The sequence below is a fragment of the Lissotriton helveticus genome, chromosome 4_1, assembly GCF_964261635.1.
Source record: "Lissotriton helveticus chromosome 4_1, aLisHel1.1, whole genome shotgun sequence".
NCBI lineage: Eukaryota > Metazoa > Chordata > Amphibia > Caudata > Salamandridae > Lissotriton > Lissotriton helveticus.
Window position 1 is genome coordinate 1,346,285,866 of NC_136063.1, and position 14,874 is coordinate 1,346,300,739.

General features: G+C 41.2%; 1 protein-coding gene across 1 annotated transcript in view; it reads right to left on the reverse strand.

Annotated features, from left to right (window-relative positions):
• Positions 1 to 1,904: 1,904 nt before the first annotated feature.
• The window catches only part of LOC144829104 (cadherin-9-like), an 836,522-nt gene continuing 823,552 nt past the window's right edge, over positions 1,905 to 14,874 (reverse strand). Inside the window, exons 10-12 of the mRNA XM_078687908.1 lie at positions 8,792 to 8,909; positions 8,438 to 8,689; positions 1,905 to 2,842 (exon numbers count right to left, since the gene is read on the reverse strand). Of these exons, the coding sequence (XP_078544034.1) occupies positions 2,352 to 2,842; positions 8,438 to 8,689; positions 8,792 to 8,909 (861 nt within the window). The 3' untranslated portion in view covers positions 1,905 to 2,351. The remainder of the gene's footprint in view (positions 2,843 to 8,437; positions 8,690 to 8,791; positions 8,910 to 14,874) is intronic.

Sequence of the window (14,874 nt, forward strand, 5' to 3'; positions counted from 1 at the left end):
AAAAGGGTGATCAAATTCAAAGCTGGCCCAAACAGGGGCCCCCAAAATCCTTAATATTACCCGGATGCCAGAATATTTGCATGGTAACAGCACATATCACAATTATGAGTTTTGTGCTAAATATTGGCAGGTAAAACCTGCAGATTTTTATAAGTCAAAGATGCCTGGTATTATCACGCCAAAAGCTGCTTGTACTGGAAAATAGCATACATTTTATTGTTTCAAAACTCATTATTGGGATGTATATATCACACCCTATAAATTCGGACTGGCGGAGTCATGTTTATCACATGCAATAAATATCACATCAATTAATGGGTCATGTGTAAAGAGGGCCTAAGAAAAGGTGAATAAAAAGAAATGAGAGAAAGTATACGAGACACTTAGAGAACTATTACCTTAAAGTTCCTGCCGCTGCTTTCATGAGCCATGAGACCAGGGTTAGCAAGGTCAATAGCAGGGTTCACATTGGGCAAGCCAGAGTTAGGAGCTGGTTTCCCAGGCTTCGCCTTATTGAAGTCAATGATCGTGATTCCTAGGCTTCAGTATTTCATTTCCACAGAAAATCGTATTGTATCGCGAAAGTCATACAATGTAAGTCATGTTCTTTACAACACACTTGAATACATTTTCAAACGTAAATAATGATTATGTTTGAGAGAAAAGCTCACGCACTCAAATACAGCTTCATTGATATCTGACCAAAGTTTGAAGTCTGTCTCCAGACAATAGGTTGTAACTCAAATCACTTCTTAAAATATCCGCTGTTTTATATTGCAATAATTTCCATACCACACTGGGACTGCTACGTGTCTTTTGCTTCCACTTAAGGCGTGACATGCTGTCCTTGTTCTTTTTTGGAGTATTAGATTGAAATTCGTCTGTGACGGTCAGCGTCTTTCTTGTTCTCTCTTTTGATGTTGCTGTTCAGGCTCTATTTTACCTCTGTATCTTCCAAAACACTGCTTCCAGTTTAGTTACTGAGGTTTTCAAAGTAATTAATAAATACACACAAATAAACATTGTCCAAAAAATTCTAATGGTCATTATGATTCTCCCGTGTTTCTGTCAAAATGGCTTGTTTAATATTTGATGGACAGCACATATCCCCAAAGGTACTTTTTTGGCAGGTTACTCTTCAATAATTTTTTTCATCTGTTATTTAGAGTGGGCATTAACATTTCTTGTGTTTTTTTGTAAAAACAAAAGTGTCAGACATTCCTTATTTAATTTTCTTTACTGTAATTAAGGAGAAATATATACGATAAAATATTTGAATCTATCTGACTTTGAAATGTCAGATATAAACTTTTAAACGTGCATTTACTTTATTTTTAATTGGTGTCAGTGTGTGTCAACAAGTGCCCGGAAGGTACTGTTACAATTAAACGTTGTCAAATGATTAGTGATGAACAAAACATTTACTAGGATTATTTCTCTTTCAATACATCACCACAAACGAAAATGTATTCTACTATAACTGTATGTTGCATTTTAAAGAATTAGGCAACTTCTTCTAGCTGAAATAAGGTAGGCTACCAAATACCTGTCCGATTAATCACTTGCATAAAGCTAGTAATTTGTTCTAAATTTTTAAAACAGCAAATAGCAATTCATGTGTCTTTCCTATACATTGATCATTCTTTCATTAAAAAATGGTGGGGTTTTATAAAGGCTAATTTATTTCAGAAATATACAAAAATATAAATATACAGATATAAAAATATTAGGAATGAGCACACAGAAAGACATTATTTTAATTCAATAAATAGGGCAGGGATATCACTTTGTAATTCTCAAATAATATATATTTGTTTTTGTTGATTTTGTCCTGGTGTGTATCTATGTACAATATCCAAGGTTATAATGAAGGCGATGAGATTTTGATAGAAGCAAACAAAATGTTAAAAAAAAAGTTTTCCATCTCTTTATTTTTAAAGGCACAAAAAGCCTTTTCAGCATTGTTTCACTACTGATACATAATTTTTCCATTTTTAGGCAGAAAGGGTGTATTTTGCTTTTATATATTCAAGCCATTCGCAATTATTTACGTGGATTTACAGATTAAGTGAACTCTTAAAACAACACTTACATTTTGCTTTCCGCGAGAAAGAACATGTCACTTAATCTAGTCACACTTTACAGTAAATACCTGTTATTGAGATCACATTGCTACATCCAATAGATGTATGTATCCAAGAATTTACCATTGCACAAAAACTGTAGATGCAAAAGCGGTGTAATAAAATCACCTATCCAAATAGTTCAGAATTGTATTAAATGGCCAAAAAATTATATCAGTTGCAGGATTTCACATAGTTTCTGTCAGAAATGATCAGAGTGAGATCTGCTTAGACGTCTCTATCGCTGTCGTCACCACTATACATATCTGCCAGCTTCTTGAACCGCGGCCCCCAGTCACTGAGAAAGTCATAATCCTGTGTTCCATCTGCAGTGACCGATTCCAGGGAGCTTAGAGAGTCCGCTATGGACTCATTTCCTTCATAGGCGTAGGTTGCTAGTGAATCGTAAGGGGGCGCTGTTGGGTCCATGTCATTCTCTTTTAGACGTCGATGGATGAAATCTTGCACATCGATGTTTTCCCACAGCGGTGCAGTCCTTCTAATCTGAAAAATTGTATCAGGGATTATATCTCTTCTGGCTTTGTTATCCTCCCTAGCTTCCGGATTCCGCAGTGTGCCAATGTCGAAGGCCTGTGTGTCCTCCTCTCCACCACCTTCATCGTTGTAGGTTACAACGTTGTCTCGCACGTCATCCTTTGAAATGATTAAGGGCTCCTTTTTTCTTTGTCTCTTCAATGCTGCGAACAGCACCACAAGAACTGCAAAGAGAAGAGGCATTTTAGTTAATATGAATTTGAACCTTAAAAGCAAATTATACCTTGGTCGAAGGGCAAGGTGTTGCTATTTTAAAAGTGTTTCCATTATTCTAAGTGTATAGTACTTGAAGCATTTTCTATTATGAGACATAAACTTTACCAAATGAGGTTACTGCAAGTCACTCTGGCATTTCATGACTTTTGAAACGCATTCAGCCTGCAACCACATGTTTATATGGTCATGGAAGTAAGTTTTGACTATTTTAATATCATGATTACATACAGCTGTGGGTCCTTTTCCCCATATACTGTAGTTGTTCATGTAGTGACAATGAAGAGAGCCAAAAATGCCTGGCCTTTTGATCCAATATTCCAGTAGCGGCTGCTGAAAGGAGTGCTGCGGGGCGGTGAGGCGGGAGAGGGGCAGGGTGGAGGGTAGTAAACTACGGCATACAGCCGAACGGACATAAGTACATAAATAAATAAATCAAACAAATTGCATTGTGCGCGCTGCAACGCCAAATGGCGAAGCAGCACGCGCAATGTAAGTTGCTTTATTTATTTATGTACTTACCTCCGTTCACCCGCATGCTGGAGTTTATAACCCCCACCCTGTCCCTCCTCAGCCCGCAGCACTCCCTCCAGGAGCCGCTACTTCAATATTCAAATGTTTGTTTGTCTAATTTAGGACATTACTCTGATGGTGGAATTGCCTAATACCATTAGAGCCTGTTTGTAAGTCATAACTGGCCCTTCTACTTCTTATAGTGCCTTGATTGAAGTTTGTATACAAGCAAAATGTACCTCCCTCGCATATATGTATCATACATCGATAATAATTGGAAAGAAACAACATGTGTGACAGAAGATGAATTAGTGGTAAAATGTGAGCAATTATTTTAATAAGCCATAGCTATAGATTTAGACATAGATTTAGTAATGTTTGACACAAGGCAGCACAACAACAAAAGTTGCTGTGCTGCCTTGAATCAAAGAAAGTGAGGAGAAAATGTACCAATCTATTAAGATATATTGAATTTTTCTCTTCCCGAGGGCTTCCACACTTTTGGCTGCTGTGTGCCAAACACACACCTTTCTAAAGCATAGGTTTTGTACTAGAAAGTAGCCTATGAGTACAAAACTATGCTTTAATACTTCTGCCACTTTGTATTCGTGCTGTTCAATGCAGCACAATTGCAAAGTTAGAAAAATAAAGAGAAATGTAAACATTTCTCCTTGTTACACCTGCCTCAAGGAGGCATAAGGTTTGGTTCACATTCCTGTGTATGAATGTTGGTAAATAGGGATGTGCATCAAAACCCAAGGGTGGTTGCATGGGAATGCTCATGTATTAAACACAGAAATCCCCCATGCCGTAATATAGTGCAAAGTAGTGCATAGCGCAACTCTGAGTCACTCTTGGATAGTTTCCAACAGAAATATTGATTTCCATTGGATAGTAAATCCTACGTCAACACTGTGCTCCGAATCTGCGTCACAAAAGTAGTAAATCGGGGTCTTAAATTCCTTTGAGACATTTGAAATACTCGCTTCTTCAAGCAGTTATCGTCACATTGCGGGAATCATCATATTGTATAGCAGGAATTACATAGTGCGTTTTTCGAAGTGTGGAAGCAACGTCATCAGTAAAACTATGGTGAATACACTCTGAAAATATAAATGAATAGTTATTAATCCATCTAACATTATCAAGTCAAATGAAGATCCATCAGAGAGTTTCAGGTCATAGCTGCATGGAGTGGACCTTGTAGTGTTTGAAAAGGTCAGATCTTTCACAAGAAACAAATGTGTCTCAGAGGGTTTGGAGATAGAAATTCCTAAGGGCGGACTTACGCTTTGTGGAAATTTGGTCACCTCTCTAGATACATTTGAAATGAAAGGCCTTACTACACTGGTAAGTAGTCATAATGTTTTGATAAGAAATCTTTTCAGGGTCTCTTTTGGACAGGAACCTGGCATGGCTTATTTGTAACAATAGATTCAGTAAGGCTAGTGTGTGAAATCTAAAATAGGATGACTGTATCTGCTCAAGGGCGACCCCTTGTATAGGTTACCTGAAAGGGCTCATGGACACTGTCTTTAGAAAAAAGATTGGGAACAAAAGGGTTGGTTATTGTAAGGAGGAAGATTATAGTTCTCTTTTACATCATAGGGCGAGACACATGTAATTACCTTCTGCCTCAGACTTTCTTAAGTGTCTGAGTGGTTTATCATTTGCACTGTTGCTTCACTGACTATGGAGTCTGTCAAAGAAAATATGAGAATGTGTCCCTATGCTATGATTTTACGGTAATTTACAGCTATTGTGTGATGCCATGTAGTAGATTTAATAGAAGTAATAGATACAGCACAAGATAATGGCACTCTTGATTGTGGAACTCATTAGTTAAGTTGTCTATGCTCCATTTTAAAATGCTCCCCAAAATTGTCAGCCACTGCGAACAATGCTCATAGGACATCTCAGTGTTGGTGGAATGTATTTCATTTGTAGTCACAGTAATAGATCACCAAAGCCTCCAATGTTATAGACAGATATAAGAATTTCAATACAAGAGATTCCCATTTCACAGTTCTACATTCCAACCCTACAGCACTCCAACTGAAGAGGGACACATGAATGATACACATGGAAGATACCGTACATGCTCTTCCTTAACTCAAATAGTTAGGCTTTTAACGCACTGCCAGGTTTACGAAATCTCGTAAATCGATGAATTTATCAAATGCAATGGGTGTTACATGGGAACACTCACCGTAACGGCCATGGCAAGCCTCCCTATAGCAGGGTTAGGCAACGCAGCAACTTGCGCTGCGTTGCCTAAGTCCAAATCTACAAGGCCATGTAAAGCTGTGGATTGTGGCTTTACGTGGCATTGTAGATATGGCTCTGCAGTGAGAGCTGCCGGATCATCAATCTAAATGACGTTCTGACAGCGCACAGGGCCTTGTACATGAATCCCAAAATGTTTATATCCATTACTTATGTATTAAAAGTTTTTAAAAGGTATGTATACAATAAAATTCATATATTTAAAAAATGAAGTTACATTCATTATTACATTTAAAAAGTTATTAAAATATTTTAAAGTAAAATAGTGTTTTAATGTATACATATTTTTAGCATTAGAATAATTGAATATGTTGTTTAAAAAGTAAAAAACTAAATATTAAACCAAACATTATTTACTCTGGGGTTCTATGTCAAGAGCCTACCTTACCCTACATTATTTTCTATGGAAGAGTGTTGCAGAACCAGTGGTTGGCCATATGTGCTGCTGGACTTCAGGGGAGCATTTTTACAAGAAAATGTCAGATCGTGGAGCTGCATCAAATTTAGCAGCGCCAAGCTCTGACATTTTCAAAACACTTGGATGCACTGTATTCACACAAATACGGAGCACCCCTGTGTTTTCCCTAGCGCTGGTGCTAAATGTAGCTGCCTAGCGCGATCACAGGCACCCTTGCACTATTGTGCAATGGTGCCTGCACTGAAGGAAATGATTCTTTATGTGCAGAAATCTGTACCTTCCTGCACATAAACAATCACTAATGGTGATTTGCTAATTCTAAGTTTACGGCAGAATGAGAATTCAGCACACATAGAAAAAGAAAAAACAAGGAGAAATAAAAGCATTTCACGTCGTTTCACCATTGTAACGTCTGCTGTTGCATGGAGTTAGTGTTTTGCGCCGCCTCAGATTTACACCTCCTTGTAATCTGGGTCAGCATCAAAAGCAATGGGTTTTGCTGTGGAACACCCACAGCAACACCCATTGCATGCTCCTTTCACGCTAAGTGATGCGTGTAAAGGGGCCTTATTTGTAAGGCAGCACTAAGCCCCAAAAAGTGGCTTAACCCGCTTGTAAATATGTAAAGGGCATATTGCCACCAGAATGTTGCAAAAAGTGACGTTCTGGTGGTGACATCCCCTTGTAAATATGACCTCAGGTCTAAGCTGGGGTACATTTACAACTGTTTTGGGTCCCTTTTGGCTGTAGTAATTTTAGAAGTGCAGTTTGTGAATAGAGGTAGGAATACTCTTGTAAGGGTGGGGGCATGACCCAGCCTAATCCCCTTTCTTAATCCCTCCTTTTTCATTCCTAAACTTCCATTTAGTCAAAGGTGTTCACCATTTTCCAGCCACTCCTCCATCACTCCAACATTTACTACAAAGACGAATGCTTACACATGCAGAGACTGAAAATATAGGAGACGCAGAGACCTTTGCATACAAGTTTGTGAAAAGCATTTTGTAGTATGTGAGTACTACCACTGTAGTACTACTAAAGTAATACAAAATGCAGTTTGTGATTAACACTAAGGGTCCTTTTACAAGTCTGGGTGGAGCAGTGGCAGTGGATTTAGCCACCATTGCAACAGTGGTCCGACCACCCCATTAGGAGTAGGGCGTTGGACCACCCTGGGACCTCTGGTTATGCCAGGGAAACGCCCTTCCCTAGCGTTGGAGTGGCTGTCAGAGGCCACAATATGCTTGGCGTGAAAGGCGCTATCCCACCAAGCAGTTTCCTCTGCTTGAGGGTTTACACAGAGTTACTTCCTCCATGTAAACCTTGGAGAAGAGTAATCAAAGGGTGACCTAAAGGGCCCCACTATGCCTCAGCTGCATAACATGTGCCCCTCTGTGTGCATGCACATATGTTCCTGTATTGCATAGACTTTCGATTCCATGCCATGCAGGAACCTTGAGTGTGTTCCCATTGAGGTGCCTTAGAGGAACCGCTATGGGACCACCATGCCGCCCACCTGCCAGACTACTGAAAGGTCATAGTCTGGCGGATTGGCGGTGGTGACCTTCGGCGGAACGGTGGCGTGGCGTTTTACATCGCAAAGTTACCTCCCCGGAAAAGTCGCAATCGGGCCATAAAAGTTGACATTATGCCATGATCAGCTATTATTGTTTCACTATAAGTTGCTTTTTCTTGAATGTAAACATCTGTAAGAAGGATAACATTTGACAGTTGTAGAAGTTTCTTTGTTCAGCCTTATAACCACACTAAAATGATTCCTTATATTTTATTAAGGAGATGAATGCAAAGGCTATTGCACCCAGCTAAGAACAATACATTCTGTGTTGACTCATGGAAAAAAACGTTGCATATGTGATCAATGTGCTGTAAAATTATTACTGTATTTGTTGGTATGTGTCAGTCCTAACAACGCCTAGACTTAAAAAAAAAATGTAATTACAGGCATCCACCACCACAGTAGCAACACACTTTATTTCATTGTTCTTCTGAAAGTTTGGAAACCTTGCGGAAAATTGTTGGCAGGAGAATTTTAAGAGAATTGAAGAGTAGGATCTAAGAGCTGAGAACACCTGCTCACTAAAAGCTAAGCTTAATGACTACCCATTCTTATGACTAAGCTGTCCTTCATTTTATGCATTTTGATTTTTTTCCTTTCATGTATAAATTTCGGTATGAGTTTCGAGAAGCCTCTCTCCTCTCTGGTGTTGTTTGTGCGGTGCACAGCAGCTGGCATGCATATAATGCGCTTGAAGACAATAGAATATCACTTTGCATATGAAACACTGCGATTGCCTCGCGAGTCTCTTACCTAAGAGTATTATGATGCAGAGGAGAATAGCAATGAGCGCTCCAGTGCTGAGGCCGGCAGGGAGGAGCAGTGCCTCTGCACTACAGGACTGCATGTTGCCTTGGCGGTCGCAGCCACACACCCGGATGGTCAGAGTGCCGGTGCTGCTCTGGATGGGGTAGTCGTTGTCAAAGATAATGATTGGTAACAGATAGATACTCATTCTATGCCGGTTATAACCATTTCTCCTTGTTATGATCCCTGCTGTATTATCTGTGTTCAAGAGATGAATTGAAACAGATGAATAGGTTGCCTCAAGCGAAGCAGAGGAAAAAACAGAATTAAACAAGTGTTTGATGCATAGGAGACTGTTACCTTTGTTGTCCAAAACAGTGAAGTTTGGATTGATAGTGAATTCTGGTACCATTTCAAAGAAAAACCTATGACCTCTTGGCGGCTCATCTTTGTCTATAGCACTCACAGTTTGAATTAGCTGAAAATACAAATAGGCTTAAATGTTTACTGGTACTAATGCAAGGACATTCAAAAGAGTACATCATTATTTTCCCATAGAAAATACAGCAAACAAACTCCATTAACGAACACAATGAAAAGGAAATAGAGATTCACATATTCCAGTTGTGCACAAAAAATCCTCCTTAATATGAAAAATAGGCTGTGATTGCAGGCATAGGAGTAGCATTGTTGTGTCAAATAGCTTTTACATTGCAGCATGAACGAACATTCTTAGTAGACAAAGAGAAACTGAATAGCAAAAAGTACTTGTTTTGGTGCCAATATAAACAGCAGTAAATATTGCTTTGGATGAGCAGGTTAATAACTTAGGCCATGATTTACAAAGGTAAATGTACACTTCTGGGCAGCAGCGGTCGGTGGTGGGAGTAGCTGCCGGGTGGTGACGTGGGGAGGAGGAGGGGAGGGTGGGGGGGGTAGTAATTTATGGATTACGGAGAATTACAGGTAAGTAAACATATAAAGGTAATAAAACAAATTTCGTTGCATGCACTGCATCGCATTTGGGGATGCAGTGCGCGCAACAAAATTGGTTTTATTTATTTACATGTTTACTTACCTAATCCGCCGTAATTCATAGATTACTATCCCCACCCTGCCCCTCCCCCCGTCACCGCCCGGCAGCTACTCCCACCACCGACCGCTACAGCTTCCGGGTTATTTTAAGAATGTTTGCTATTCACAAAGGGATTTAAGAGTATTATCTTTATGAGTGGGGAGTCTCTGCACATAAAAAAGATAGAACGGTCCTATCTTTAAATGTGCAGGGACTCCGTACTTGTAAAGATACTAATCGTAAATTATTTTGCAAATAGCAGACAATTGTAAACTTACACAAATGTGTAAGGTTACCTTTGTGAAGCGGACCTAAGGGCTAATAAAAAAGAATATTCAATAACTAGGGAGCAGGGATCACATTCACAAAACTCTTTGTGCACTTAGGTAAACTGAAACCCCCACATGATGCTTTTATGTATATTTTCAAAGGTTTGTACTTAAAAATCCCATTTTTGTGCTAATAATATATGATGCCAATGTAGGAGGTGGGCAGCAATATACATGTACGTGAAAGTCAAAATTTCAAATGCTTCTGTGAACATAGGTACCATGATCAATTCTTTGTATTACATTGCTTATTTATGAGCCCTTTGCGTACCATTGCGTCACTTTTTGTGACGCTGCTGCGGCGTAAAAAATGCACGTTTGCGCCATATTTACAAAGTGGCACATGAAAGCAGATGTGTCAATTTGTAAAGCCCTGCACTACATTATACTTGTGTCAGGTATAATGTATGCAGGGTGAGCGTTCCACTGCAAAAAAAGGCTTGTAGATGTGTTGCAGTCAAATCTATGCGATGTTTTCACGCAGTGATGCAACACTATTCATAAATGCGGCCCTATATTTATATAGCAGTAGTTGGAACATAGTCAATGTATTGTTAGAGGAATTTCTTAAGAAGGTAGTGGTGTTGTAGGCTATATTAAAAATGTATTTAGCACTTTGGTGAATGTTAAGTCAAACTTTTGCTTTTGTTCATTCTTTGAACCTATTCATATTTGCTGAAATACATATTTTTGATCGACTTAATGTGATTTCACATTTTGTACAACTAATTTGAGGATCCCTGTCATGACAGTGTTCATGACATGTTCATGGGTGATCATGCAATGTCATTTAACCAAATTGTCAATTTCGCGGACATGTTCGTTATGAGGAAAAGATGCAGATTGTCTCCATATTGTACAGAACATGTATGACAACATATAATTTTGTCTGACTAACCTGCTTCTGCAGGTCCAAAAAAGGTGAGTGACAGTTGATAAAATTATTGGAGAAAAAAGTGAAACAACCAAAATGGCATTCAAGCATGGTTGTTTAAAAAAGTCACCAAGTTGTGAAAAGCCGCAGCATACAATTGCAGAAAAATTTCTATTGCTCCAGGTCACATTTAAAAGGTTCTAAAGTAATTCCACCAACAACCTCAGCTCTAACATTAGGGGCACAGCAAGGTGTCCATAAAGCAAACAGCAAAGCTTCTGCTTTAATGAGCATCAATAAGAGGCAGCTGTGGTAACATCTCATACATGCTGCTTGCCCTTTGATACCAAAGGCACTATTCATCTCCCCTTAATTCGGTGACTATGTAGCCAGCAGCAAAAAGAGGAAATAACAGTGCTTCAAGAGCCCTTTTTAATTTCATCAGTTTCCATTCCTTTCCTTTCCACTAAACTCTCAGAAGCTAACCTGAAGCTGTTGAGGATCTAAGACTGCATTAAGGGGACCACCCCATAATGACATTGTACATGAGTGCACAATCTCTTTTTCGCTACCACTGGAATTTTGATGTATCAATGTCCATCTCTACATCAACATCTAAACACTTTCAAATGAACAAAGAGTATTGGTGGATTTTATCGGTCAGAAAATTGAAAATGGAAAGGGATGTTTTTGCCCCCCTAGTAGAGTATGTTGGAATCCTCTCACTAAGCATGGCCTATTCTTTTGAAAATGTTAGTCATGTGATGACTTCACAAGCACAACTTATTATCTGGTATTGAAAATTCCGTTTTGTACACAACTCTAAAGTAGATTATCAGTAGCTTATCACATATCTATTTGAATGATCTTTATGAAGACAAGCCATGCGTCTCTTTAGAGGACAGATTTAGGGTGTGCAAAATTCCATGTTTTCATTAAACCATAAAATATAAGTGTTAGAAATCTGTCTTACTGTGACCAGTGTCAATATCATGGATGCACCATGTAGTGACACCTGGAGTAAAAGAGACCATAGAGGCAAACAGTTCCAGCAACTGGTGGCAGTATCTCATTGATCTAGGGTCAAGGTAGGGGAGAGGCTGACAACCTCCACTGACCCATCCTGCTCCGTGGAAGAAAGGAAGTCGTGGAGATGTTCACTCTGCTCTTCCATCCCATCATCAGTAACCAAGAGCATGGTAAGCTGAGACCGCTCGAAGTGGAGTTCAAGGCGATGGGCATGAAGGACGTTTAAAGGATTCCTGGGAGTTTTGAGGTCCACCAAGTAGGTGACATCACTCTTGCGCTCCTTCAACCCATAAGGCCCAGACAAAAGTCTTGCAGTTACTAGGGCTCCACAGACACCATTACCCACACGTTTTGACCAGGCTGAAACTCAACGACATGGGTATTCTGGTCATACCAGCATTTCATGTCCTCCTGGCTAGTTTCCAGATTCTCCTGTGCGAGTTTCCAGAATCAGGCTGCCTGTTGCAGAACACCAGCATGTAGCTAACTATATCCTGGCGTGGTTTCTTGAAAGCTTGCCCTTAGCCTTCCTTAATCAAACTGAGAGCTCCTTTCCCAGGATGCCCATACAGAAATTGCTGATGGCTACCCCATTCTGTGGTGCCTCCTTGTAGGTGAACAAAAGACATGGCAGGAAGAAGTCCCAATTATGCCTCATGAGTTTGGGTGGACCCATAATCATGCTTTACAACCAACTCATTGTTTTTGGGGTGGGAAGGAATAGAGAATGTGCAGGTTACCCCACACTCCTTCATCATTGTCTTTCATGTTTCCAGACATGAAGTTGATACCCCGGTCACATATCACGTCCTTGGGGAAGCCCACCCGGGTAAAGATCTCCATCAGCGCCGTGGTCACAGTAGGTGCAGTCACAGTCCTCAGAGGGATAGCTTCTGGATACCAGGTGGCATGGTCCACCAAGACCAGAACAAATCTGTTGCCCATGACTGTCTTGGGATCCAGAGGCCCCAGAATGTTGATGCCAACCTGCTCAAAAGGGGTGCTAATTACAGGGAAAGGTTGCAGGGGCCCTTGTACTTCCCCCCTGACTTGCCACTTGCCTGGCAGGTAGGTCAGGACCTACAGAACGCAATCTGAGACCTTCCTCATTTGAGGTCACTAGACATGGGTGATAAGCCTGTCAAAGGACTTGTCTAGACCTAAATTACCTGATAGTGCCACCTGTTGCACCAGGCTCAGGAGCCTTAGGCTCACTATACAGGAGACCATTCTCCCTGTAAATCAGGTGTTTGCCGGAGGCATCACCGGCTGCCTGGGTCTCAGGTAGCAGCCCGGAGACCCACAAAAGAAGGCACTCTTTCTGCATCTTGCACAACTCCTCCGTGATGGTACCTCCTTCCTGCTGCCAGTTGGACAGCTCAGATAGGTGCCCAAGTTTGGCCACATTCTCCCCTGTAGTACCGGGGTGTCCCCCTCAGGGTAAGCTCCCTCCCAGACTGTGGGAATTTCAGGAGCAGGTTTCCTATGCCCCTTGCCTTCCTCTTCTTGGCAGCACTTGAACCATTCTTCTGGGCTCCAGGTCCACTTGACCACCCTCATGGGCTTATTTGGACCCTGTGGTCAGGCAAACCCACTCAGGCAACCCAAACATCTCCAAGTGTGACCTGAGCTCCACCTCCTTCCAGGCAGTATGCTCCAGGTTGTGACCAAGCAGACAATCCACAGGCATGGATGGACTCACAGCTACTCTCATGGAACCTGAGACCCCTTCCCACCACCACTCTAAGGGAGCCAGAGCCATTAGGTAGTGGCTTTCACAGATGTCAGCAGCAACAACTTTGTGGAACACATTAGGGACTACCTGCTTTGAAGACACCAGATGACAGCGGATGGTGGGGTATGTTGGCTTCTCTGTCTCTCAGAGCCTCTAACCTCTGCCCATTGATTTTGACCCAGTAACAGCACGTCCTATCATTGTAAGGCATGTGGGTTTTCTGCACCATTTCTCTATCACACAGGGACTTAGGGTAACCTCAACTCTGACCCATCACTAACTGGGTTAAACTCCTCCCCAAGGTCTATACTAGCAGTCCCCAGCGACTGGCCACCAGTGGGGAAAACTGCCTGCTTGGGACATTTCGCATCTCCCTTGTAGTGCCTTTCCTGTTGACACTCATAACACTTAGGGGTGTCTCCCCTGCAGACTTACTGTCAAGGAACCACTTCTGTTTCTTCTCAGAAAGGGGAATGGAATCCTGACCTGCAGAACCCTTGTGGTGAACATCCCAGACACCTTCTTGTGGACACTGGTGCTGACCAAAAGGTCTTCCTCCATAGCAAGCTCCCTAGGGTCAGTGAGCATACTATCAATCAAGTGCTGGTGCAGATCTGCAAAACAAAGACTAAACCAAAGACTAAACATATGATCTTTTGTAATCAGGTTATACAGCCCCTGATAATCCTTAACATCACTTCCCTTCACAAAACCATCCAGTGCCTCGCAAAAAGAATCAAAACAATCCACCCAGGTCTATGGGGATAATTTCACACTGTCCCTAAACTTCTGCCTGTACTTCTATGTTGTCAAACCACATTTGCTGAGTGGGGCTTCCTTCATGGAGGGTTACCTCATCCTGTCACTCCTCTCTAGGGCCAATCGGGTGCCCCTCCCCTAAGAAGGGATATGCTTGTAAAGGCTAGCCCGATCCCTCTCAGGGATTTTGTGCATCTGCAAAGCCATCTCACACACCTCAAACCATCTATCTATGTCATCTTCCACTCCATAATCAGGCACCAAACCCATTGGTATGTGTACTCTTTTCTCAGAGGACACTGAATATATGCAGCAACTATCCAAGTCCAGCTCTCTCAAGCTCACTTCATAAGTATATTTCTTCTCCTCCAACTTGAGCTTAGTAAACTCCAATTTAAATGTTCTCTCCTCCAGCCTCCAGGTTTGCAGAGGTATGCACCCAGCCCAAGTAGGAACCTCAGTCAGGGTAAGTCAGTAACACACTCTAAATTAACTTTACTCACACTCTGGTAGCTTGGCACCGAGCAATCAGGCTTAACTAAGATGCAATGTGAATAGCATGTGTGCACACCACATACAGTAACAAAGTAAGAACACCGTAAAAAGATTCCACACCAGTTTAGACAAATAGAACATAATCTT